The sequence below is a fragment of the Mobula birostris genome, chromosome 2 (genome assembly GCF_030028105.1).
Source record: "Mobula birostris isolate sMobBir1 chromosome 2, sMobBir1.hap1, whole genome shotgun sequence".
NCBI classification, from domain to species: Eukaryota; Metazoa; Chordata; class Chondrichthyes; order Myliobatiformes; family Myliobatidae; genus Mobula; species Mobula birostris.
The window spans coordinates 13,738,335-13,766,313 of record NC_092371.1 but is presented as its reverse complement, the minus strand read 5'-3'; the positions used below and the strand labels follow the sequence as shown (position 1 = coordinate 13,766,313).

Sequence of the window (27,979 nt, the reverse complement as noted above, 5' to 3'; positions counted from 1 at the left end):
GACCACGTAGACATTTGTAAGATCACTATGTATGTTGACAGTTCTTTCCCTCCCCCCATGGAGGAGTGTGCAAAAGTTGAGGGCAAAGGCTTAAGGTGAAAGGGGTAAGATTTTAAAGGGACTGGAGGATCAACGTTTTCCCACCGGGTTTGTAAAGTTTGGTATTTTTATGCAGATAAATCTGTGACAATAGTAGGTGCAGAGGATAAGCTGGGAGACTGTACTCTGGTGCTATGGAACTAACAAGCTCTGTTGTAATGAGACAGGATTAAACTGTAATCCATTCTGGTTCATCTGGAGCTCAACAACAGAGAACTCACAATGAAACAAATGGAGTGAGATTAATCAGTTGGTTGAGCGATGTTGCAACAGCTACACATCAGTAAGACCAAGGAACTGTTTGAGAGTGTTCAGCATCAGAGAGTCAAGGGAGCAGCCCTTGATAAATATTTACTTTGATGTACTGCAGCTGCAAAACAAATTTCACAAAACACACGAGTAGGTTCAGAATCAGATTTTAGTCTTTATCGAGATGCGAGATTTGTCTGTCTTCAGTGGAGTCTGGTGTAGATCAGGCCATGTTGCCACACTCCATGTCCCTCTTGGAACATTTTAAATAAACAGACACCATTGTATTCAACCGTGTGCTACATCCACATGCACTATAGGAGAGGACACCAGTTCCCATGAAGTTTGGCTGTATACAATCTCAGCCCCCACTCCTCCCGCAAGACCCCCCAACCCCAAGGAGAGGAAGACACTTAAAGCAAATGTTACTCAGTAATCTTTATTCCATTCCAACGCACAGAACAAACGAAAGAGCTACAGCTGGTGTCCACTGAACCACAGAAAGATGCCAGTGCTGTAATACCAGCTCTCCTGCACAATGCATCCCCACAGATGAACAATAAATACCAGGGAGGGGCTCTTCCCTGTGTGGTTACAGTATGTAGAGGGTGGGCTGCTCGGCACCGGTCCCTGCAGGCTGAACCTACGCAGCATCTCCTTCACCTCCCTGATTGCTTTCCTTCTTGCTCTTGTGGCCGGACACGATGTCGTCAATGCGCAGAAGCAGGATGGCAGTCTGCGGGTGGAGATGAGCGCAGGTGAGGGGGCTGAGCACAAACAGGCAGTGATACCATGCCAACCCCTCCACCCCCAACATTACCAACCCCAGTAACAATACCCGTTTATCCAACTGGCAAACAGTAGAACTCCCTTTAGGAGGGAGTCCTTCCCAGCATTATCCAATTCACCATGAATTTCAGAATTTGATATGGCCCTAAAGAGCGAGACAATGAGTCCCTGATCCTCAAGCTCATTGTAACAGCGCAGGAGGGCTGGAGAACTAAAGTGGCCACAATATGACACTGAGGATCATCCCCAGGCAGAATGTGTCTTGTTAGACAACTGTAAATGATTTGTCAAAAACAGAGGGGAATCCATCATCACACTGCCCAGGAAAAGGAGATCAAAGATGCAAGAAATAAACAGGGACAGTCAGTCAACTACGGTAGGTCGGAGCCACAGTGTTGGAATGAACAAACCTATTTTTTGGCCAATTTAAGCACCGTCAGATTAAAAACAGGGGGCAAAGGACAAGTCAGTATTCAGCTCACCTCAGTGCTGAACTGGCTCTGTGCAGTTCACTTTCTGCATGTTATTTGTCTACTTTTTTTATTTGCATGATTTATTTTCCTCCCCCCACAAACACATTAGGTGTTTGACGGCCTCTGTTGTTTCTTCTAAAAATGGGTTCCGTTGTTTCTTTGTTTTGTGACTGCTGACAAAATTGGAACATAAGGGAAAAACAGTTCTAAACTGGTACGAAGAGCCAAAAAAAAAAAGTAACGTTACTCTCTCCCTCACAGGGAAGCCCTCCCTGCCTTCTGGGCACTCACCTCCACTGCAGTTTTGAAAGTCTGTGATTTGACCGTCAGTGGTTCCCAGATGCCGAGCTCCTTCATGTCAGCCAAAGTTCCGGTCTCTCCATTGACTCCCCAGGTCTGGCAGCCTTCCTGCGTGTGCTTTGCCTGCAGAGATATGGAGATTCAACAGTCAATATGGTGCCAGATGCAGCCAAACATAGGGCAATCACAAGGAAGGATGGGGAAGAAAGATGAGCAGGTTATTTTGTGCCAGGTTGCACATAATCTCGTGCTTCAGGAAAGTGAACAGAAATAAAAACTATTTTTCAGAATGCAGACACATTTCTCCAGGGTAAAAACTGAAAGGCAGAGACAGGAAGAACCTTTATTTTCCTCAATCTCTGTGCAGTGATACAACAGCAGGTTGCAAGAATCAGACAGCCCATGGCGAAGAGTCAGGTGCATGGAAGAGGCCAAAATGAGAGGGGAAACCAGTGGAGACATATGCAGAATTAGAGCTACTAAGCAGCACAGGCAGTGACTCCCCATTACACTTCAAATGACATTACAGGAGCAGCAGAGACAAGTGTGGAACTAGGCAGGCAGGTATCCCTGTGCACAAGTGTATTGGCAGTAAGTCAATGGTAGGGATCATCACACTGGTGCTCCTTACCCGAAGCGAGGTGAGCAAGCGGATGGTGCTTGCCCCACAGTTCTGGATGAGTGTCCTGGGGATGACCTCTAGAGCGTTTGCCACTGCACGATAGGGCCATTGCTGCACTCCCGTCATGGTTTTAGACTTCTCTATCAGTTTGTGCGCCACGGCCATTTCCACCGCCCCACCACCGGGCACTAGTCGCGGGTCCAACAGCACATTGCGAGTGACCTGCATGGCGTCCTGCAGGTTACGCTCCACCTCCTGAAACAGAAGCCGACATTCAGCCAACACATACACAGATAGGATAAATGCAAGCAAGCTTTTTCCACTGATGTTGGGTAAAACTAGAATTAGAGGCTTAGGTTAAGGGTGAAAGGTGAAATATTTAAGGGGAACCTGAGGAGGAACTTCTTCACTCAGGTGGTAGCCAGTATGTGGAACGAACTGCCAGTGGAAGTTGTGGATGTGGGTTAGATTGAAACATTTACGAGAAGTTTAGATAAATACATGGATGAGTGGGGTATAGTCAATGCGACTAGGCAGAATAAGAGTTTGGCAAGGATTAGATGGGCGAAAGGGCATGTTTCTGTGCTGTAGTACTGTATAACTATGACAACAGAACCGTAAATCACGATCCTCACTGGCTGCCCCACACCACGATACTTAAACTTTAGATCCGCCCAGACCCCTAACCACATGCAGATCCCTGTACCTCTCATCATCCCATCCTCCTGTTCCAGATTTGTACACCCCAAAGTCAGAGCACTACACCACAGAAACAGGTCCTTAAGCTTATCTAGTCCAGGGGTCCCCAACCCTTTTTGCACTGCGGACCGGTTTAATATTGACAATATTCTTGTGGACCAGCCAACCCGGGGGGGGGGGGGGGGGGGGTAGGGTTGCCAATGGACAAGATTAGCAGTCAAATATGTTGTGTTTACCTAGAGAAAGACTACAGTGACCATGAAGCCTTGCGCGGGCACCAGTGCGCATGCGCATCGTAACCTGCCGGTTTTTTCTCTCTGCAAATCCTTTCTGGCGATTCTGTTCGGGGGTGGGGGGTGTTAATCGCGACCGGAATGTTGGTGGTAAGTGGCTAATACACTCAATTTCATTTCTAAAAGGGTTTATCTTTCAAATTTAATATTAAACACAGCGCATATCTTCCTTGCATTAATATAGTGATAATTATCAGGGGAGGACAGGGGAGCTTGAAGTAAGTGTTGAACAAACTTCCAGTAGAAGTGGTAGAGGCAGGTTCAATATTATCATTTAAAGAAAAATTGAATAGGTATATGGACAGGAAGGGAACGGATGGGTTGAGTGCAGGTCGGCGGGACTAGGCGAGAGTAGCGTTCGGCACAGACTAGAAGGGCTGATATGGCCTGTTTCCGTGCTGTAATTGTTATACGGTTATATAAGTCAATAGCATCATAACATTTTAAGTAATGTTTGGATATTAAACACAGCGCATATTTTCCCCGTATGAATATATAAAATCATTGCAACACACCAGTATCGCTGAATCAGTGGGAACCCTAGGCTTGTTTCCCTGCAACAAGACTGAACTATCGAGGGGTGAAGGGAGACAGCGATACTCGAAGGGGGTTCCTTATGTCCAGTCTAGTCCGCAATTTAGTTTTCGTTGCATTCATTGCAGAGGTATGTTGGAAATGGAAGCAACGTTTTCAGTGCTTTCGTGGCTATCTCAGGATATTTCGCCTTGACTTTGATCCAGGATGCCGGCAGAGATGTTATGTCAAACATACTTTTCATCCCGCCGTCATTTGCAAGCTCGAGGAGTTGATCTTCTTCCCGCACTGACATGGACGACACGCGGCTAATGACCTCGCATGCGTAATGGCTCAACAGTGCGTGACAGGGAATGAGGAAAGGTGCAACTGACTCCTATCGCTAAATCATATCGTTTCCTTGCGGCCCGGTAGCACATGCTTTGCGGCCCGGTACCGGCAGAGAAAGCAGGATCTCCCAGTGGCCACATATTTTAATTCCACATCCCATTCCCATTCTGACATGTCTATCCACGGCCTCCTCTACTGTCAAGATGAAGCCACACTCAGGCTGGAGGAACAACACCTTATATTCTGTCTGGGTAGCCTCCAACCCGATGACATGAACACTGACTTCTCTAACTTCCGCTAATGCCCCACCTCCCCCTCGTATCCCTTCCATTATTTTTTTTATATACACACATTCTTTCTCTCTCTCCTTTTTCTCCCTCTGTCCCTCTCACCATACCCCTTGCCCATCCTCTGGGATTTTCCCCCCTCCCCCTTTTCCTTCTCCCTGGGCCTCCTGTCCCATGATCCTCTCATATCCCTTTTGCCAATCACCTGTCCAGCTCTTGGCTCCATCCCTCCCCCTCCTGTCTTCTCCTATCATTTTGGATCTCCCCCTCCCTCTCTCAAATCTACTAGCTCTTCCTTCAGTTAGTCCTGACAAAGGGTCTCAGCCCGAAACATCGACTGTACCTCTTTCTAGAGATGCTGCCTGGCCTACTGCGTTCACCAGCAAATTTGATGTGTGTTGCTTGAATTTGCAGCATCTGCTGAGTTCCTCGTGTTCAGTTATTATTTCTATTTATTTGTGATAAGATTTAGATACACAGAGTGGTCACAGGCCCTTCCAGCACAACAAGCCTGTGCTCCACATTACACCAGTGTGAACAATTAACCTACTAATCTACACATCTTTGGACTGTGAGAGGAAACCTGAGCACCTGGAGGAAACCCAAGTGGTCACAGGGAGAGCGTACAAATTCCTTACAATCAGCAATGGGAATTGAACTCAGGTTGTAATATCATTACACTAACCACTACACTAAACATGCGGTTTCCACTTCAAACACAAACCCTATCTGCAACTTCACATCAACACCTGTCAGAGAACATATGCGTGCAGAACACTTGCTTACCGCCAGAATGTCCTTGCTTGCTCCACGCAGGAGGATGGTGCAAGCTTTGGGGTCTTTGCATTCAGTGATGAACGCAAAGTACTCATCACCTATCTTCTTGACCTCAAACAGACCCGCACCAGTGCCAATATCATCCTCATGCAACTCATCTGTGCGGCTAACAATACGAGCACCACATGCCCTGAAAAACAAGCAGCACACATTGAGGTACAAATTGTCTACATGCAGGCAAGTTCAAATTTACCATTTAAATTCAAAGTTTCAGAAAAGACCTAGTAACTGGCATTAATGCTGGCTGAAAGCAAAAGAGGTGCCACTTATTCTGATAGGTGGTTGAGTCAAGAGATGGATTTATGAAAACAAGGGTGACAGGTGGTGGTGGTGGTTAAGGAGCACCAAAATGGCATAGGGCAGTGAGCCAAATCATAATTTCAACAATGAATGTGCAAAAAAAAAAAAAAATTCTAATCTCACGTTTAACCCAAGACATGTACCACTGTGGATCGCTCCCCGCATTTCATGCTGCTGAGGACACAACTACTGACAAATCAAGTCAGTACAAATCACAAAGGCAAGTGATGCACAAAGCAGTATTGTTCATACTTCAAGTACAGAAGCAATAGGCCCAGTGGGTCTTAGAATTATTTCCTCCCACACAATTTAAATTACAAGAGGGAGGAGAAGATGGCGTGGCGGCAGCGCACATGGCCTCTCCGGTGAATGAATGATATCTGTTATCTGTCAAGTAGGGAACCATGCACAATTCTGATTTGATGGAGATGGACGTGAGAGTACAGAGGAACATCTGGAAAACTTCTGAAATGCCCGCTTCACTGCCGCTGCTACTGTGTGGTGGCCGGAATCTCCGGAGCAGAAGGCCCTGAAATCCTTGGCTTTGCATGTTTCAGCGGCTGGGGCAAGGTCGAAGGCACTCAGGAGGGTGTATTGGAGCAGCTGGTCGGAGGCTCGAAGTTTTCGGACAGACGGACTCAGTGTCAGCTGCTTCCAAGGCATCGGTAAGTTGACGGTGCCTGGAGGTTTATAGCAGGGAGTTTTTCCCTTTTCCGCCTGCTATCGAGGACTCAGGAGTCCATCGACTCGGGGACTTTGAGACTATTTTTACTGTGCCCATGGTTTGTTCTTCATCAAATTATGGTATTTTTTGCACTGCTGTAACTATATGTTATAATTATGTGGTTCTGTCAGTGTTAGTCTTTGGTTTGTCCTGTTTTCTGTGATATCACTCCGAAGAAACATTGTATCATTTCTTAACACATGTATGCATTTCTAAATGACAATAAAAGAGGACTGAGTGTTCTCATAATCTAAAAAAAATTGTATGTGGCAAAAGCAGCTTATTCATTCCAAGCAAGCCTAGTATACCTGGCAATCCTGTTGCTGTCACTCTTTCTGATACGACGGATTGCAGAGATATTTGCCTTCATGAGGTAATGAAGTGCTAAGTCTGAAAGGCAAATGGAGACCAAAAATGAAGGTGTGCCCTACAACTTTTTTTTAACTCCCCCAAAATGCAGCAAAATGAGAGCCCTGAAAGTAAACTCACTTTCAAAGTAAAATATGTTACCATATTCAAGATTAATTTTCTTGAAGGGCTTTTGCAGGAATGCAATAGAATTTCACAGAAAAATATAAAGACTGGCAAACAACCCACGTGTAAAAGACAAACTGTGCAAGTAAAATACTGACAACACAAGTTGTAAAGAGTCCTTGAAACTGATCTGCAGGTCATCGAATCAGTTCAGAGTAGTGGTGAGGTTATCCACACCAGTTCAAGACCCTGATAGTTGAGGGGTAATAACTGTTCTGGAACCGCTGGGTCCAATTCTTCTGTACCTCCTGCCTGATGGTAGGAGCAAGAAGGGAACATGGTGGTTGGGGGGGGGGGCTGTATTTGATAATGGATACTGCCTTCTTTGTGCTCAGTGGAGGGGGGGACTTTGCTTGTAATGGACTGGCTGTATCCGCCAATTCTCTGTGAAAGACTGAACTGAATGATTTCACTGCATCCCAGTCTCCAGGCTAGCACAGGCAGACAGAATCCAGGTTATATCTGTCACTGGCACCTAACGGCAACTCCTTTGCTTGCACCTTCAGAAGCAGCTCTATTTCCATCTTTAATACCTCTATTTTTTCCCTTTCAGGGTTCTTTTGAGGATCCTGACCCGGAGTTACATGCTGACTACAGTTCTTTGCGGGAATGGGACCAGCTCTCAGGGTTTCACGAACGGCCGTTGTTCCTCACGCCAAGGGCTTGGCCTATGAGCTTCGCTCACCTTCGGAGGATTGCGATTTCGTGGCTCTGGAGACAGGGAAATCAGATTCAATGCCTCTACAGGAGATCGATGAGTCATTGGAGACGGAAGATCTCTGGCTGTGTGCCCAGAGACCTGAGACCTTTGGGCACAGAGATAGGAAAAAAGCGACACAACGGACTTTTAACATTGTAAACCAGAGAGTTGTTTGTTATCCCTCCCCTCTCGCTGTGAAACAGAGACACATCTTTCTCCCTTATTAGGGCAGGAGAGAGCCTGTGGTATTTCGAATATCGGGTGAACAGCAGTCTTTGGGGTACTGCAAGTTGGTGTCTTTGCTCATGCTCGAGTTCTCGGTGGCAGGTGCCGATGCTTTCTTTTGCCGGTGGGGGGAGGATTGGTGCTTGCTGCTGCTTACATGCAGGAGGAAGGGGAGCTGGGGAGGTACTTCGAGTTTCTAACATTTAACTGTCATTCACTCTTTGGGGACACTTTTTGTGGATGGTTGTGAAGAAAAAGCATTTCAGGATGTATACTGCATATGTTTCTCTGACATTAAATATACCTTTGAAACTCAAAACAGTTTCACTCATCGACTCTCGTGCAAACTCAGATTTATCGCAATTACACTGAAATGCACTGTTTGTGTTAACAACCAATAACCTAGAGATGCACTGGGAGCAGCCTGCAAGTGTAGCCATACATTCCAGTGCCAATATAGCATGCCCACCAATGATCAATATCACTTTTCTAAGCCCTCTGCGGCTGGAATATTGAGAGAATTCTATCAAAGGAATTGTAGGCCATGAATAAAAATGGAGCTAGTCTGTACATTGTTTAGGATTTCCCCTTACGCATTGTCTACTTGACAACTCTGGTGCTCTGCAACAAGAACAGTGAGCAACACTGCCAATGTGAAAATGGTGGCTAACACAATCACAAGATGTTGAGTACTTCCACTCCGTCTGTAAAAAGCAGAATTTCTCAGTGGCCAACCATTTTAATTCTTATCCCCACTCCTGTTCCAACATGGCAGTCCATAGCCTCCTCTTCTGCCACGACAATGCCATTCCCACTGTGGAGGAGCAACACCTCATATTCCATCTAGGTCACCTCCAACTTCGTAGCATCAACAGCGATCTCTCCTTCTGATAATATATTTTTCTTTTCTCCCCCTCCCCTCTTCTTTTATTTCCCATTTTGGCCTCTTACCTCCACCTTATCTGTTTATCATCTCCCCATGCTACGCTCCTCCTTCTCTTTCTCCATGGTCCACTCTCCTCTCAGATTCCTCCTTCTCCCACCTTTTACCTTTTTCATCTTTCACCTCCCAGCTTCTTACTTCATTCCCCCCTCCCCCATCTGGCTCATCTATCACCTTCCAAGCTTGTCCTCCTTCCCCTCGTCTCACCCTTTCATTCTGGCATTTTCCCCTTCATTTCTTGATGGTGTCAGCCCAAATTGTCAATTGTTTATTCCTTTCCACAGATGCTGCCTGACCTGCTGAGTTCCTCCAGCATTTGTGTTATTCAGAATGAGAATATTTGCAGGGTTTGTCCCAGAGAGCCCTGTCACATGTCCATGCAATACCAAGAGCTGTTACATTCGCTGTCCAATGAACACCATGTCCCAAGGAAGATGCTGGGACAATCTGGTGAGGATATCCACTGTGTGGTCTACTTGACCTCAACAAATACCACATGTTACACACACATTACCTGAGATGCCTTTCTCTGTGAAGAGGAGGTCAGGTTTCAGACGGATAATATCCTCGCAGATTTGCTGAATGTATTCTTCTTCCATCTGCAGGATGCGAGTGAAGTCCTCCTCACGAGTGATCTCAATGTCAGTCTGAAACAGAAGATTGCCAAGAGAGCAGGGTAAAAGACATCCCAAACAGCCCACACACCAAATGTCTGGGGAGATTAAAATGGGGGGGGGGGGGGTTTTCAGATGTACCAACTCTGGAGAATACCAAGTCCACATAAACAGCATCTGACAGCCATACGACCCTCAATGTTCTGCATTACCATTCAATACGATCATAAGTGGTCTATTTCATCATCATCCCCTGCCATAACCCCCACTCCTCTAATACCCCAAGTCTATCCTCCTCGGTTTTGCAGGCACATTTTCGGTCAGAAAATTCCAAAAATAATCACACTGATGAAATTTTTCATTAGTCCTATGTGGCTAATCCCACTGGAGACTCACCTTTCAATCAGGTGAAGCAGAATCAGATTTAATATCACTGGCACATGTCGTAAAGTTTGTTAACTTAGCATCAGATCAGTTCAATACATGACATAGAAAAAATAAGCATATCAATTACAGTAATTATACAGTGGTACTAGAAAGTTTATGAACCCTTTAGAATTCTCTATTTCTGTATAAATGACCTAAAATTTGTTAACTTAATACAAATCCTAAAACTAGCTAAAGAGAGCTCAATTTAAATAAAATTAAACTTGTAAATTTAATTAGAGAAAAATGGTCCAATATTACATGTATCTGTTGGAAAAAGTATGAGAATCTCCAGGATTATCAGTTCATTTAAAGGGGGAAATTAGTCAGGTGTTTCAATCAATGGGATGACAATCAGGTGTGAGTATGGGAGGCCCTGGGTCCTCACTATCAAAGTCTGATCTTCACCAGTTTTTTGAATAGTGTGCCACAAAAGATTTCTGAGGACCTCAGGAAAAAAAGTCATTGATGCTCACCAGGCTGGAAAAGGTTAAAACCATTTCGAAAGAGTTTGGGCTCTAGCATTCCACAGTCAAGTATATGACGTACAAATGGAAGAAATTCAACAATTTTGTTATTCTACTGTACCCAGGAGTGCTCAACCAACAAAAATAACTCCAAGAGCAAGACATGTAATATTGAAGGAGGTCACAAAAAAACCCAAGGTAACATCTAAGGAAAACAACAGGAATTCTGCAGATGCTGGAAATTCAAGCAACACACTCCTGTCTTCTCCTATCATTTTGGATCTCCCCCTCCCCCTCCAACTTTCAAATCCCTTACTCACTCTTCCTTCAGTTAGTCCTGACAAAGGGTCTCGGCCTGAAACGTCAACTGCACCTCTTCCTAGAGATGCTGCCTGGCCTGCTGCATTCACCAGCAACTTTTATGTAACATCTAAGGAGTCACAGGCCTCTCTTGCATCGACTAATATCAGTATTCATGAGTCTATCATCAGTAGAGCAACAATGGTGTGCATGGCAGGATTGCAAGGAGAAAGTCGCTACGCTCCAAGAACATTGCTACCTGTCTAAAGTTTGCTAAAGACCATGTGGATAAACCAGAGGGCTACTGGAAGAACGCTCTGTGGGTGGATGAGCCCAAAATAAAACTTTTAGGCTTAAATGAGAAATGTTATGTTTGGTAAAAACAAACACTGTACTCCAGCACAAGAACCTCACTCCAGCTGTGAAACATGGTGGTGGCAGTGTCATGCTTGGGCTGCTTTGCTGCATCAGAACCTGGTTGGCTTGTCATCATTAATGGATCTATGAATTCTGAATTGTACCAGCAAATTCTACAGGAAAATGTCAGGGTATCTGTCCGTGAACTGAAAAGCTCAAGAGAGAGTGGGTCATGAAGCAAGACAATGACCCTAAACACACAAGTCAGTCTACCAAAGAAACATTAAAGCAGAAGAAATTTCATGTTTTGGAATGGCCAAGTTAAAGTCCAGACCTCAATCCTATAGAAATGCTGCAGAAGGACCTGAAGCAAGCAGTTCACGCAAGGAAGCCCAACATCCCAGAGCTGAAGCAGCTTTTTAAGGAGGAATGGCCTAAAATTCCTCCAAGCCAATGTCAAGGACAAACAGTTATTGGAAACATTTGGCTGAAGTTATTGCTGTACAAAGGGATCAGTTACTGAAAGCATAAGTTCACATACTTTTCCCAACAAATACATGTAATATTGGATCATTTTTCTCAATAAATAATATAATGTTTTTGTGTTATTTACTTAATTGAGTTTTCTATCTAGTTTTTGGACTTGGGTGAAGATCTGATCACATCTTAGGTAATTTTTTGCAGAAAGCGAGAAAATTCTACAGGGGTCAAACTTTCCAGCACCACCATATAAATAGTTAAATTAAAAGTAGTACAAAAACATAGTCAATGTCTATATAGGAAATCAAATAGCAGAGGGGAAGAAGCTGTTCCTGAATCGCTGAGTGTGCGCCTTCAGGCATCTGCATCTCCTTCCTGACAGTAACAATGAGAAGAGGGCATATCCTGGGGAGAAGGTCCTCAATAATGGACACCGTCTTGCTGACAATGTCCTGGATACTGTAGAGGCTAGTACCCAAGATGGAGATGAAAAACTTTACAACTTCCTGTAGCTTTTTTTGAAAGAACGCTCTATAGAAGTTTGAGTGTTTGAGGTGACAAACCAAATCTCCTCAAACTCCTAATGAAATATAACCATGGCTTGCCTTCTTTATAGCTGCATTGATACATTATGACCAGGTTAGATCCTCAAGTGATCTCGACCCTCGGGAACTTAAAATTGCTCATTCTGTCCACTTGTGATCCATCTATGAGGATTGGTTCGTGTTCCCTCCTCTTACCCTTCCTGAAGTCTACAATCAACTCTTTGGTCTTACTGACGTTGAGTGCAAGGTTACTGCTGTGACATAGTAAACAAGCTGGTATAGCTCACTCCAGTACGCCGTCTCGTCTCCATCTACCAACAATAGTTGTATGATCAGTAAATTTATAGATGGTATTTGAGCTATGCCTAGCCACACAGTCATGGGTATAGAAAGAGTAGAGCAGTGGGCCAAGCACACATCCCTGAGGTACGCCAGTGTTGATTGTCAGTGAGGAGATGTTACCACCGAAACGCAGAGATTGTGGTCTTCCAGTGAGGAAGTCAAGGATCGAATTGCAGAGGGTGGTACAGTTAGCTTCTTCAGCAGGACTGTGGGAATGATGTTCAATGCTGAGCTATACAGTCAATGAACAGCATCTTGATATGGGTGTTTAGCATCACTAATTAATCACTCCCTGTAAATATTTTTGTATGACGAATAAGGAAACCTTGTTCTAAACTCAGGTTTACCATGTTTCTGAAGGATAGGTGAGGGAGTGGGGGAAACAGCAAACTCACATTAAGGAGAAAACAGGTCAGTTCTGGATTATTGGGAAACAAAGTCAGTTCTGAATGTGGGAACAACATAATGAAGGTAGTTCAGTGAGTAAATACAGTTCCATATACTAGATGCAAATGATTGCAGATACGAACAGGGTCGATAGGACTGAGAACAACTTTTGGGAGATCTTTACTCATGTTAAATTTGGGGACAAATAAATGAGCAGTGTATGTCATGAAAAAGTAGCATTTAGGCAAATACTTCAGCAGAGCATTCAGGGATGCTCGCTCACCTCAACAACACCTGTCCAACAGTGTTACAGTGGCTGCAAAATAACATTACGGTCAGACTAGTCTAATCTCCTGTCAAACTACGGGACTGGTTTGTAATTACCCGCTCTGCAGTAAAGGAGAATTTTACACTAGTTTCATGTTCCAGTCATAGCTCCAGTTTAAAGGATGGCCAATTTAAGCACAAGACAGATTAAGGTTTTGAGATCCAGGGCAGTGAAAGCGCTCACTACCCTGTGAGGTTTACTCGCCTCAGCACTGAACCTGGCTCTGTGACTGGGCCTGCAGCCATCGGGCTCCTGGCACAAATGCAGTGCTGAACTGGCTCCATGGCTGTGGACTTACTTTCAGCGACTCTTCGTTTCAGGTTCTACGCATTGTTTGTTTGCTTTTTTGAAAAATATTTTTGCATGCTGTGTTCTTTCTTTTACACACATTGGATGTACGGCAGTCTTTGTGATGTAGGGGTTTTCATAAATTGTGTTTCTTTGTTTTGTGGCCATCTGCAAGATGAGTCCCAAGGTTGTATTTATTATCAATGCACTGTGAACCGTGGTATCAGCACAGATGTAGTACCACAAGTCAAGGGACTATAACACTAGTGTCGTACCTGGCTCTCCCCTTTCTTGTACTCCAGTGAGCAGTCCAAGAGCACAATGCGGGGGTTCTTGATATGCCTGCGCATGCGGGAGTGTGTGACATCCTTGTTCAACATCACGCCTCGGAGCACACATGAATCATGAATGAAACCACCAGGAACCTGTTAACATAAAACAATGGAATTGCCAACAAGAACAAAGTAACACTCCTGCATGACTCCTAGAACAACCATGGAAACAAAGTCAACTGAATAGTCTGATACTAACAACATTTTTGATGTTCTCTCCCATACTTGACCTGCCAAGTTACTTGAGCAGTTTATGTTTTGTTTTTGCTGTCAGTGGAACTGGAACCCAGGACTTCCCAGAACCCACTGACATAGAACAGTACAGGCGCTTTGACCCACGATGTCAAAATAAATCTAAGCGTTCCCTCCTGCAAAGCCCTCCATTATACCCGAGTTTCTTAAACGTCCCTCTACCACTACGTCTGGCAGTGTGACCTTTGTACCCATCACTTTATGTAACAAAAATCTACCTTCAACACCCCTCATACTCACCCCCCAATCACTTTAAAATTACGCTTGGTCATATTAGCCATTTCTACCCTGGGGGGAAAAAAGTGTATGGCTGTCCACTTGATCTGTGCCTCTTAAACACATCAAGTCACCTCTCACTTCCCACTCCAAAGAGACAAGCCTTGGTTTGCTCAACCTATCCTCAAAAGACATGCTCTCTAATGCAGACAGCATCCTCCTCCTGCATCCTCTCTAAAGCTTCCACATTCTTCTACATAATAAGGTGACCACAACTGAGTGTTTTCTAACCAGGGTTTTATATAGCTACAATATTATCTCAAGCTCTTGAACTTAACCCAGCCCCTGATTAATGAAAGCCAATACATCACATTCCTTCTTAACCACCCAATCAACTTACTTACATGGCAAATCTGATTCCAGGCCTATCAACCTTTCAATAGCATCTTGGACCACAAAAGGACAGTGCCCCAGACACCAAATGTCCATGGATAGAGGAGATCTGCCTCTTACCTTCTCAATTTTGGCATACTTCTTAATGTCAATCTCCTTGCGGCCATTTTCTTCCAACTGCACGGTCTTCACAGCATCAAGTGCAATGCTGCAGGCCAGGTCAACCTGTAGGTTGTTCACCTTGGTGTTGATTGCACTGTTGATAATCTTCAGCATCAGGTCACGGTTATTGATGTCAACAGTAGTGCTGCCAAGAGAAGAAAAGCTTTTAAGTGCCCTTGGAAATGAGCAGCATCTAATCCTGAAGAAAGTGCAGTTGAACACAAAGAATAGAGTCACCATAATTATTAAAAATTCAAGTTCTCAATACAATGAAAACTGCTTACAGAGGACCAAGTTTACCTGAAGGTTTTATGCAATCAATCCTGTAACACTGATTAAAGCAAAGTTCCTCAAGGTTGTGACAGCTGAGGGGTGGGGGTTAGCAGGGTTAAGTTTCACTACTTATTAAAATGTTTGTAATGGTGTGTGTCTCAAATAAGCTCTGACAACAAGGTCTAGCTCTTGACCTTCACATGTGTCTTAGCTACCAAGCCCAGTGGAATTGTTTCTACTGATACGAGAAGGGGCAAAGGCAGATTACTGGCACTTTAAAACCAGACAGGACTCCTCAGCTGCGGTTGGCAGCTCTAGAAGGAAAATTGATCTCAATCCTCTGCTGCCTTGTGACTATACCCACTCACAGGGAAGATTTCAGGAGAAAACCCAGAGAAAAAATCCAGAGCTGGAGTCCCTAAGGCAATCCTACATTCAGTTCAACACTGACTGGCAAGTCCTGTAGTGCTGCTGGTGCCAAACTGTATCAGTTTCTGACTTCCTTTGGACTCATCAGCTTTGTGGACATGGCAGCCTGCTGCATGGGCAACAGCTTGCTCTCCACATTACACTGTCTGGCTTACGTATTGATTGCAGCAATATTTATGATCAACCCCAACCAATGATGGGCCTCAAAATTAAAGCAAAAGAAAGGAGGTCAGTATTTTGGCTCATATTCGTGACTCAAACAACATCATGAAAGCAGATTATCTGGTCATTTGCTGTACAGTTGTGCAGATGAATTTCAGAAAATAAACTATATTTTCTCATTTAATCTTAACTAGACTTGAAGCAGCAATTTATTAGCATACCTTGTGAAAGTATCCATCTAATGCATGTTTTATTCTAGCAGAAAGCCAGTTATACATCACAGGAAAAGGCCATTTGACTCAACTCATCCATGCCAACGTGCCTACCTGAGCTGGTCACATATGGGCTGTTACCACCTTAACCTTCCCTTATGTACATGCCTGAATATCTTTTTACCCTGATGACATGCCTGTTCTAGCATGTGAAGTCAGCTCTGGCAGCTTGGGTGGTTGAGACATACAGTGAGATTCAACGACCAGGAAGATGATTCCGCAACGCTCTGCGGAGAGCGAAGGGCACAACAATGCACAGAAGTAGTCATGGTCAGCCACTACAACCAAAACCCCAGCTGTGATGTGTATTCATACCACTGAACCCAAGTCCTCAGAGGTTGAAGGTGGAACTGCCCTAGTGCAACAGCTTTTCCACTTTGAAAACTGTCATCGCAAAAAAACAATGGACAACCCACCACAAGGTCAGCCCTCAGCCTCCTACACTCCAGGCAAATCAGTCGCAGCCCCCCCTATCAGTCGTGTAACGGGCACTCATGTACCTGATTTCTTCCAGCGTGGTAATCATGTCATCCAGCGCCTGGTGATAAGCACCTATGATTACAGAGGGGTGCATCTGCTGCTCGAGGTACTGCTCTGCTACCAAAAGCATCTCTCCAGCTAAAAGAAAGTAGTGTGCGCAGTTACTCAAACATAAACACTACCTTCAAACCACTCCCACCACCCCCCCAACAAACTGCATCAGAACACTTAGAATTAGAATTAGAGGCCACATCACAAATAGAGACTAATGTTTACTGTGCACACATACAAATTCAGCAGTGGGTTCTACAGTGAATTAAAGAGGAAGTTCCCCAAGATACTGCATAGCTGGATGCAGTTGTTGGCAAGAGATGTGCTGGTGTGGAGCAAGGCACAAGGCTCAAACACATTCTGAGACTGTGGGGGTGATAGATAGGACAGAGAGGTAGCCACACCCGAGCTGCAGGACACAGGAAACTGGGTGACAGTCAGGAAGGGGATAGGGGTTAAAGAGCCAGTGCAGAGTACCCCCGTGGCCATCCCCCTCAATAAGTATATTACTTTGGATACTGTTGGGGGTGGGGTTGGGAGCACACGGGCACAAGGCAATGACCTAGCAGAGGAAAAGTCACAGCATTCAGGTCTCTGGCATTGAGTCTAATTCAGTGACTCAAAGGAAGGGAGAAGAGAAGGATATAGAAGAGGTGAGCTGCGGTGATATGGGATTAGTCAGGGGAATCGAAAGGAGGTTCTGTGGGCGAAAATGAGATTCCCATTGGTATGTCACTTCCCAGGTGCTCGGGTACAGGACATCTCAGATAGAGTTCTCAGCATTCTTAGTGGAAGGGTGAACAGCCAGAGGGTACAAAGAAAGAAGTTCTGCAAAGTAGGTTCAGGGAGTTAGGTGCCAAGTTAAAGGGTAGCACCTCCAGGATTGTGATCTCAGAAATGCTACCCATGCCACTGTTAGTAATGCCAGAAATAGGAAAATTAAACAGTTTAACACAATGCTAAGGAGTTGGCGTAGGAAGGAGGGCATAAGCTTTTTGGATCATTGGGCTCTCTTCCAGGGAAGGGGACCAATATCATAGCTGGAATGTTTGCTAATACTGCACAGTGGGATTTAAACTGGAGTTGTAGGGGGATGGGAACAAGCGTGCCAGAACAGTTGGTGGGGAGGTTGTGAAGACATGGGAAGACCTCAGACAAAGTCAGGAATCAAAAGGTTGAGCATGGCACTACTTGTGCCTTGAACTGCACATATTTCAATGCAAGTATCATAGGAAAGGCAGATGAGCTTAGGGCATTGATCAACAATTGGAATGATGATATTGAAGCCATTAGTGGTTGTAGGAGGGGCAGGACTGGCAGATCAATTATTCCAGGATTCTGTTGTTTTAGATATGACAGGGTGGGAGGGATTAAAAGAGGTGGGGTGGCATTAATAGTCAGGGGAAGTGTTATTATGGGCGGAACTGAGAAATAAGAAAAGTATGATCACAGACCACCTGACAGTTCAAGGGATTTAGAGGGGCAAATTTGAAGAGATCACAAACTGTTGCAAGAAACAAGGTTGTTATAGAGACTAGGTGATTTAAACTTTCCACCTATTGACTGGGACACATACTGTAAAAGGAACTAGACAGGATAAAGCTTGTCAAAGTGTTAGGAAAGTTTCCTTAATCAGTACATAGAAGTCCAAATGAGAGTGTTCGATACTTTATCTACTCTTAGGGAATGAGACAGCATGGTGACAGAAGTTCGTGCAGGGGAATACTTGTAACAAATTTGTGATCACTAGATGCAAAGTAAATATACAAAAAGATAGGTCTGATCTGTGGGTTGAGATTCTAAATTGGAGAAAGACCAATTTTGATGGTATCAAAAATTATTTAGCAAGTGTCGATTGGGTAAAGTTGTTTTCTGGAAAAGTGTACTTGCTAAGTGAGAAGATTTCAAAAGTGAAATTGAGAGTACAAAGCTTGCATGTGCCTGTCAAAATAAAAGGTACAGATAACAAGGGTAGGGAACCTAGAGATATTGAGGTCCTGGTTAAGTAAAGAAAGGTACAGCAGGTACAGACAGGTAGGAACAAATGATGTGCTTATGGAATACAAGAAATTCAAGGCACACTTTTCACAACACATGCTAGTGATAATAAGCCTGATTCTAAAAGAAATCAAGAGAGCTAAAAGAAGGCATGAAGTTGATCCAGCAGACAAGGTGATGGAGAATCCTAACTGATTCTACAAATATGTAGAGTGCAAAACGATTGTAAGGGACAAAATTAGTCCTCTGGAAGACCAGAATGTTAATCCATGTGTGGAGACAAAACAGATGGGGGGAAATTTTAAATTTTTTGCAACTGTGCTTTATTCAGGAGATGGACACAGAGACTATTGAAGTGAGACAAAGCAGCATCAATTTCATGGACACTATACAGATTATAGATAGCAGGTGTTTGCTGTTCTGAGGTATATCTGGGTGGATAAACCCCAGTGCCTGACAAGATGTTCCCTCTAACTTTACGAGAGACAAGTGCAGAAATTGCTGGGGCCCTAGCAGAGATAATTACATCTTCCTTAGTGATAGAGGTACCAGAGGATAGGAAGATAGCCAGTGTTGTTCTGCTGTTTAAAAAAATGGCTCTAAACATAAACCAGGAAATTATAGGCCGGTGAGTCTGACATCAGTTGTGGGAAAGTTATTGGAAGGTATTCTAAGGGACAGGCTATATCTAAGTACTTGGATAGACATGGCTTTGGGTGTGGTAAGTCATGTCTAGAGATTTGAGGAAGTAGGAAAGTGGATGAAGGGAAGGCAGTGGATGTTGTCTATATGGACTTTAACAAGTCAGTTGACAAGGTCCCGCATGGGGCATTGGTCAGAAAGGTTCAGTTGCTCAACATTCAATAAATAGTAAATTGAATTAGATATTAACTTTGTGGGAGAAGCCAGAAAATGGTAGATGGTTGCCTCTCTGACTGGAGGCCTGTGACCAGTGGTGCGCTGCAAGGACCAGTGCTGGGTCCACTGTTTGTCATTTACATCAATCTGAAAATAATGTTAACTGGATCAGCAAATTTGCAAATGATACCAAGATTGGAGGAGTACTGGACAGCAAAAAAGGCTATCATGGTTTGCAGCTGGAAAAATGGGCTGGAAAATGGCAGATGAAAGTGTGAGGTGTTGCACTTCAGGACGACCAACCAGGATAGGCATTATACAATGAGCGATAGGGCACTGAGTGCGGTAGAACTAAGGGATCTGGTACTACAGGTCCCGTTTCTCTCCTGTATTTTTCTATGACTCTACAACATGTTTCAGATCTCTGTAATAAGACCAGCAGGCCATTCTAACAAAGGGTTCCCCTGGAACCTTAGCATTAACTGAGGGGTCCATGATCCCTAGGCTGGGAACCCCTGCTCTAGGGGTACAATTCAAACTCCTCCATTATCACATTGTGTGGCCAACAGTCTAAGCTCACAATGTTTCACCCAAGTCTTTTTCCAACCATGGAAAGTCTAATACCAGCAAATGAATTGAGGTTGATGGAGCATGACCAATGGGACCTCCCTCTCTGGTCGTCACTGACAAATAATGCAACTCTGCAAAGGCAGAATCTCGATTCGATCCAGCACAATCTTTATTGGACCCTGCACATGCACCACAAATCCAATAGCCAAGCAGAAGCCCATTTTAGTGCAATTAAAGTCAGAAGTCCCAAGTCCCCAGAGCATTCTACATACTGAGGATGATGACAGAGGTGGTCCCATCGCCAACTTCTTCATCTTGGGTGCGACTGATTTCAATCATGGACTTGGCTGCTGGGTGCTGCACCTGGATCTGAGATACCATAAAACAAAAGTGAAATTAGACCATTCAGCCCACCGAGTCTATTCCTCCATTCCACCAAGGCTTATTTAGACCAGAGACCATTAGAAATAGCAGAGTTAGGCCATTCAGTCCATTGAGCCTGCTGTGCTATTGGATCACAGCTGATCCATTTCCCTCTCAATCCAATTTGCCTGCCTCTGCCCCGCAACTTTTCATGGTGACTGAAAGAACCCATCAACTTCCATTTTGAATATACCCAATAACTTGGCCTCCACAGCTATCTGTGGTAATGAATTCCACAGATTCATTACCCTCTGGCTATAGAAATTCCTCATCTCTGACTAACTGGACATCCCAAAGACACCAAGAACTCCTTCATATGATAACCCTTTCATTCCTGGAATCACTCTCCTGAACCCTATCCAACGCTAGCATATCCTTTCCTAGACAAGGGGCCCAAAATTGCTCACAATACTCCAAGTGAGGCCTCTTCAGTGCCTTATACAACACCCAACCCAAAATAGCTGATCCCCTAGTGCGCTCAACCACAAGCTGCTCTAAAAAGCCATTTCATAGGCATTCTACAAATTCTCCCTTGGGATTCAAAAATCAGAACAAACATGATTTTCCCAATCTAGCTGCATATTGAAAGCCTCATTACTATAGTAACATTGCCCTTTTGACATGCCTTTTCTGTCTTCCATTGTAATTTGTAGCCCACATCCTAGCTACTGTTCAGAGGTCTGTATATAACTTCCATCAGTGTTTTTGCACCATTGTAGTTCCTTAACTCTACCCACAACAGTTCTACATATTCTGATCATTATGTCACCTCTAAAGATTTGTTTTCTTTTTTTTTTAAAACTAACAGAGAGCCATGTGATCCCTTCTGCCTGTTCTTTCACAATGTGTGTCCTTGGATGTTAAACTTCCAACTATAATCTTCTTTCAGCCACGACTCAATGATGCCCAAAGTGTCCAACCTAGCAATCTCTAACTGCACTACAAGATCATCTAACTTATTCTAATTACTCCGCACATTCAAATATAACATCTTCAGTTGCATATTTATTAACCTTTTTTATTTTGTTCCCATTACAGGTATAACTCATCCCACTGCCCTATTATCTGCCTGTCCTTCGAGACAGTCACACTACACACTGCTTCTGTTTGTACATCTTCTGTTCCATTGTGAGCCCTATCACAATTTTCCATTCCCCTGCCAAATTAGTTTGGTTAATTAGCAATTAATTTATCCCTCAAGTTCATTCTTGTCTTCTCCCAGGAACCTTCAACACCCTTACTAATCAAGAACCTATCAACTTTCACTTTAAATATACCCAATCACTTGGCCTCCACAGCCGTCTGTAACAATAAATTCTACAGATTCCTCAACCTCTGGCTAAAGAAATTCCACCACCTCTGTTCTAAAGGGACATCCCTCTGTTCTGAGGCTGTGCCCACTGGTCCTAGACTCCCCCAATATAGAACCCATCCTCTCCACATCCACTCTCTCTCAACCTTTCAATATTCCATGGGTTTCAAATAGATTACCCCCCTCCATCCAAGTCCTTCTGTAGATTCACTGCTTCCTCAACACTAGCTACACCTCCACCTTTGAGAGATCAAAAAGTGGGTCGGGTCGGCTAAGCCATCAAACAGAGCAGAGGGGAGTAGGAGACCTTTAATGATGCTGCTCACACAGAACCCGTAATCAATTGGGAAGGAAGGCCATGCAATCAAACCGATATTCTCACCTCCGAGGTACCTACTGCGCGCTAGGCTGGCATAGTGGAGCTGGGAGGAGCTTCAGGGAAATGTTCATTCAACTCTAAACTATCACCCAGCAGCAGCAGGGTGGATGCTGTACAATGGGAGCAGCACAGTGGGGTGTCAGGGCAGAGTGGATAAAGCGGAACTGTGTGTACTCCACTGACCAGAGGGATCTCAGTGTTGATCCACAATTCCCACTCATTTCTGGTGAAGCTGCAGTATTATGTGCCAACTGTTCCAGAGACTATTTATTTAGAGATACAACACAGTAACAGGCCCTTCCTGCCCAATTACACCTACTCAACTAATTAACCCTCGAACCCGCACATCTTTGGAACGTGGGAGGAAACTGGTACATCCGGAGGAAACCCACATGGTTCAGGGTAGAACATACCCACAAGCCTTTACAGCGTAGCTGGACATGAACCAGGGTCACTGATACTGTGATAGTGTTACACTAACCGCTATGCTACTCTACTGTCTTGCTGTCCCACTATGGCATATTGAAGTAAACTAACTGGGAACTTACCAGTAGTTCAGTGGTGCAGTGGGTATTACCGCTGTCTCACGGCTTCAGTGACTCAGTGCCTGATCCAGATTCCTAGTGCCGTCCATGTACCAATAATCCCCAACCTCACAGCAATATGGGTTCCTCCCCCACCCCCAGGAGCTCCATATTCCTCCCTCAACGTGCTGTTAGGTTAATTAACTGCCTTAAATTGACCATATGTGGGTAAAGGGGAGATTCTGGGTCGGGGTGGGGCCAGACAATGGGAATGTGGGGAGAATTGTTTTTAATGGATTAGTGTAAATGGGTGGCCAGTGGGTCAAAGGGCCTGTTTCCATGTTGTACGATTCTCTTTGGTGATGTTCCACATCACAGAACAGGTCATTGTGGTTGGTGTGCAACACACATCAGGAAAAGTGAAACAAACGAGTTTCTCCGTTGACAGGCAGATCGGACCTACCTCTCGCAGAATGGCATTGCCATCATTTGTCATAACGATGCCACCCATAGGATCCAGCAACATCTGGGGAAACAGAGTCACAGTATTAACTTCAACATGAAACCACATTCTCAGTTCCCTCATAAGTGAGGACATGGCTGAAGAGTTGCTGGTGGGCCTTTCAGCACTATTCTGTCCAAGGAAGCCAAAGGATCACTGGCCTGAGGTCAGAATGTCAAGGCCCAGATCTCGAATCAGTTAGCTGACAGCACACAGGACTAACAATTTGTCAAGAATAACATGGCAATGAAAGTGTGGATGACAACTCTGTCAGCTTATTCCATTAATCCGTCTTTCTACTAAGCAAGTATTCTTATTCCTGCCTGTGCTTTATAAGACTACATCCATAAACAAAACATACAGCTTAGACAAAGTCTGAACACAACATACCTTCATCATAGCTCTTGGTCCCAAGCATGTTCGAATAACATCTGCAATAGTCTGAAAAATCAAAGGAATCAGGTGATGTACAATACATATAACCACAGATCCAGTAACCACTACACTGGTGTACAACTTCACACCCACCAACACACCCTAGCTATTCCTTGCATAATATTCCTGTAACACACAGGCATCACATGCAGGCATCTGGTAGATTTCCTTCTTTGCAATGGCACACACCATGGTTGTGTGGCAATTAGTGCAATGCAATTACAGCTTCAGAGTTCAGAGCTCACACCCCAAACTCAGCATCCTCTAAGAAAGTTTGTACATTCTTTCTGCATACACATGGGTGCTCCGGTTTCCTCCCACAGCCCAAAGACGTACTGGTTAGTAGGTTAATTGTTCATTATTAACTGTGATTAGGCTAGTGTTAGATTGGCAGGTTGGTGGGCAGCACAGCTCTTCAGCCTGAAACAGCCTGTTCCACGCTGAAGCTCTGAGCAAAATAAGAATCAACTAGAGGCAAATTGTCCAGGCATGTAAGTAAGGGGCAGAATCTGGGGTAAGCCGAGGGGGGGGTGGTGGAAGGAGAAGAGAGAAGAAAGAATCAGGGGATTGATGAGAATTTAGGGAAAATAAATTAGCATCAGCATAATGCAACCAGTGGGTTGTTGGTCAGTGGGGTCTGAGGAAGTGACATTTCCACAATCACTCACAAAACACCCCCAACCCTCTCCCACTGAAAGACGTTAATTTCTCAACTCACCAACAGGCATAATCCCAACCACACAGGACCACTGACTCAATATATAGTCCCATCCATAGGTGACTGGACCCACTGCATCAATAGTTAGCCCTACCCACAGGAGTCAGGACCCACTAGGTCAGTATCCAGCCCCGCCTTTGGGTGACGGGACCCACTGGGCCAGTATCCAGCCCCACCTTTGGGTGACAAACCCACTGCATCAGTATCCTGCCCCACCTTTGGGTGATGGGACCCACTGCATCAGTATCCAGCCCCACCTTTGGGTGACAGGACCCACTGCATCAGTATCCAACCCCACCTTTGGGTGATAGGACGCACTGCACAAGTACCCAATCCCACCCGTTAGCACCCACTTCATTAGTACCTACCCCCACCCAGACCCTAACTTTACCCACCCTGATACTCCACTCCCTTCCCACCTCCCTGTTCCCCATACCTACTCCCACCCCTCACCTTGGCCGCACTGATGTTCCCCTGCTGCACCTTGCGGCCCGATTCCCGCTTCACGTTCTGACCTGCGGGGGGGAAAGAGATTGGAGAACTGGTGAGACACACACGCCAGGTCACAGGCCTCGGGCCTCGCCAACGCCACATCCCAGAGCCTCTGATACCGCCGGCCGGACCGAGACCCTACACTCCGGACCACGCTCCCTCCGAAACCCATCGCCGTTCCCACAGCCCCGACACTTACTCAACACCAGCACCTGCCTCCCCAACATCTCCGCCGCCTCTTGCTGGAACCTTCTGCGCCGGCCGCCGTGCACGCTACCCTGCTCCCCCCCGCCGCCTCGCCTGATAGACACGCCACCTCGACCAATAGCGTGCTGCCGGTGCTCCCAACCCGCCAATCAGCTTTTCCGATCTCCTCGGGCCGGCGTTGTGCCATTGGCCAAACGGGAAAAGGATCCGCCTCCGGCTCGCGCCGGTTTGCGCGGCGGCCTCGTGCAGCCCGTTGGTCGTGAGCGAGTGCGCGCTCCAACCGCAGGGCATTGTGGGGGGTGAAGGAGCTCAGACTCCGCCCCGCACAGGCAACAAAGAAAAATTAGTTGCAGATGCCAGAAATCTGAGATAAAAAGAGAAAGTGGCAGTAATGTAATGCAAGAAATAGCATCAGTTGGAAAAAGGATGTACCATGGTGGACTGGACAGGCAATCAGGGAGAGAAATAAGACATTTAGGAAAGTATTGCTCTCTGAGTGACCTTATTAAGTATCAAAGGGCACAGGCTGTGGTGAAGATTGCAAATAAAAGGCAATACTGTGGAAACATAGAAAATCTACTGCAGAACACGGGCCCTTTGGCCCACAAAGCTGTGCTGAACATGTCCTTACCTTAGAAATTACCTCGGGTTACCCATAGCCCTCTATTTTTCTAAGCTCCATGTACATATCCATGAGTCTTTTAAAAGACTCTATCGTTTCCGCCTCCACCAACGTCACCAGCAGCTCATTCCATGCACTCACCACTCTCTGTGTAAAAAAACTTACCCCTGACATCTCCTCTGTACCTACGTCCAAGCACCTTAATACTGTGCCCTCTCGTGCTAGCCATCTCAGCCTTGGGGAAAAAGCCTCTGACTATCCACATGATCAATGCCTCTCATTATCTTATTCGCCTCTATCAGGTCACCTCTCATCCTCTGTCGCTCCAAGGAGAAAAGGCTGAGTTCACTCAATCTATTCTCATAAGTCTTGCTCGCCAATCCAGTCAGCATCCACGTAAATCCCCTCTGCAACCTTTGTATGGTTTCCACATCCTTCCTGTAGTGAGGCAACCAGAACTGAGCACAGTGCTCCGAGTGGGGTCTGACCAGGGTCCTATATAGCTGTAACATTACCTTTCAGCTCCTAAACTCAATCCCACGATTGATGAAGGCCAATGCACCGTATGCCTTCTTAACCACAGAGTCAACCTGCGTAGCAGCTTTGAGTGTCCTATGGACTCAGACCCTAAGATCCCTCTGTAATAATACTGGAAGGGATATTAAATTTGAAGATATTTGGGGAATGTGGGGTGGAGATTTGTGGGGATAATATTATTCCAGTATCGATTGCTGAAGGTAAAATGATGGTTATTGAAATATCAAATGAGAGAAAATCTGCAGATGCTGGAAATCTGAGCAACACACACACAAAATGCTGGAGGAACTCTGCAGGTCAGGCAGCATCTAGGGAAAAAAAGTACAGCTGTTGTTTTACTGAAATAGAGAAGGCTGAGTTACTGGCTAGGTCATTTGCTGCAATTCATAATCAAGATCATTTAAATGAAGAGGTTAAATAATGTAGGGATAAGTTTCTAAAAGAATATCCTGCTGTGTTGGAAGTTAGCAATGATAGTATTATTGATGTAGATTTTATGTGTATGAATCTGAGGGTTTGTAGCCCTTTATTATTTAAAATTACGATTAATTATATTTTCTCTGAGATAGGTACTAAGGATGGGTAAAACACTATCTGCAGATGATGGAGTTTTAGGGATTAGAGGGAAAAATATCAATATTACTGTATATAGGATGCAGTTAGTGATTAATAAGGTTGATCAGTGGGCAAATAGATGGGATATAAGCTTTCAGTGGCTGAAACTCAAGTTCTGAGTTTTACGAAAAGGATTAATAAACCCGCACTTGATTTGAAATTATATGGCCAAACTCTGGTAAGGTTTCCAGATATCTGGATGGATAATTAGCTGACATGGAAGCACTATATCAGTTAAACAGTTGATATATGTAAAAGAGCATTAAATGTTCCCAGGTGTCTATGCGGGTGTTCTTGGGGTACTACATAAAAATCTTTGTTGACCATTTATATTTGTTTAATTTGATCTGTTCTTGATTATAGCTGTGTGGCTTATAGATCAACCTCATCTTCAACTTTAAAATGTTTGGTTGAGATACAAGCGCAGGTTTTAAGATTGCGTTATGGTGCAATAAGGTCATCCCCGTGTTTTGGCTTTACCCTTACAATTTGCAGAGGTTGTGTTTGATGTTAACATACTGGATTAATCTGAGGGGTCAATGAAATTATCATCCTGCTAAAAGGTGTGTTGGAGAACTGTTGAGAACATCACAAGAAGAGTGTTTTTCGTTTCGGTTCATCATTCTGTGTTATATTAGCTATATTACATAATCCAACAAACCCATATCATCAAATATGGGTTTGTTGGACTATACAATATATCGTACCTACTGTACTTCCTCAGTAACCCCACATTGTTTTTTCCAATGACTTTAATTGATTTTAGGTTCCATGATTTAACGATGGATTCTGTTATGCCCGAGAGTCTGTTGGTTCATCGATATGTTAAGGTAAATTATCAAGATATGTTAACCATTTTTTACAGAAGGATCATAAGATTACTTAACTTGGAATGTTGGCGTGGCTGTTTTTGTGCCTGAATTACAAGTAACATTAAAGAAACTACATACTAACCATTTATCAGTATATACAGCAAAATTGGTTGCCATCATTTTAGGCTCACAGCGGCTAGAGGAAGTTTGTCCATGTAATGTTGTGATTTGTTCAGATTCCTTTTCAGTTTTGATGAGTCTGAAAATGGGTCATTCTAGCAACAAGTCAGATTTACTGTTGGAAGCTCATCAAAAGTTATGTTATATACAAAGTATATGTTTGCTTATTATGGGTCCTTAAACATAGGGGTGTTGAGGGGAAGGTTAAAAGTTTAACAGTGGATATAGACCTTCAAGTTAGCAAATCAGAAGCTAAGGGGTTGGTAGGGTTAAAAATTAAGAGGTTATGGAAAGTCTTGTG

General features: G+C 44.5%; 1 protein-coding gene across 1 annotated transcript; it reads right to left on the bottom strand.

The window, feature by feature from the left end:
* Positions 1–767: 767 nt before the first annotated feature.
* Positions 768–25,012, bottom strand: cct3 (chaperonin containing TCP1, subunit 3 (gamma)). Its single transcript, XM_072283566.1, has 14 exons — positions 24,905–25,012; positions 24,667–24,728; positions 23,451–23,501; positions 23,022–23,084; positions 20,193–20,289; positions 16,464–16,581; positions 14,786–14,972; positions 13,748–13,897; positions 9,453–9,585; positions 6,845–6,926; positions 5,462–5,642; positions 2,542–2,787; positions 1,902–2,033; positions 768–1,084 (listed from the first exon to the last, which is right to left on the bottom strand). The coding sequence occupies exons 1-14, from the start codon at positions 24,930–24,932 to the stop codon at positions 992–994; spliced, it is 1,623 nt and encodes a 540-aa protein (XP_072139667.1). The 5' UTR covers positions 24,933–25,012; the 3' UTR covers positions 768–991.
* Between the last annotated feature and the right edge of the window lie 2,967 nt (positions 25,013–27,979).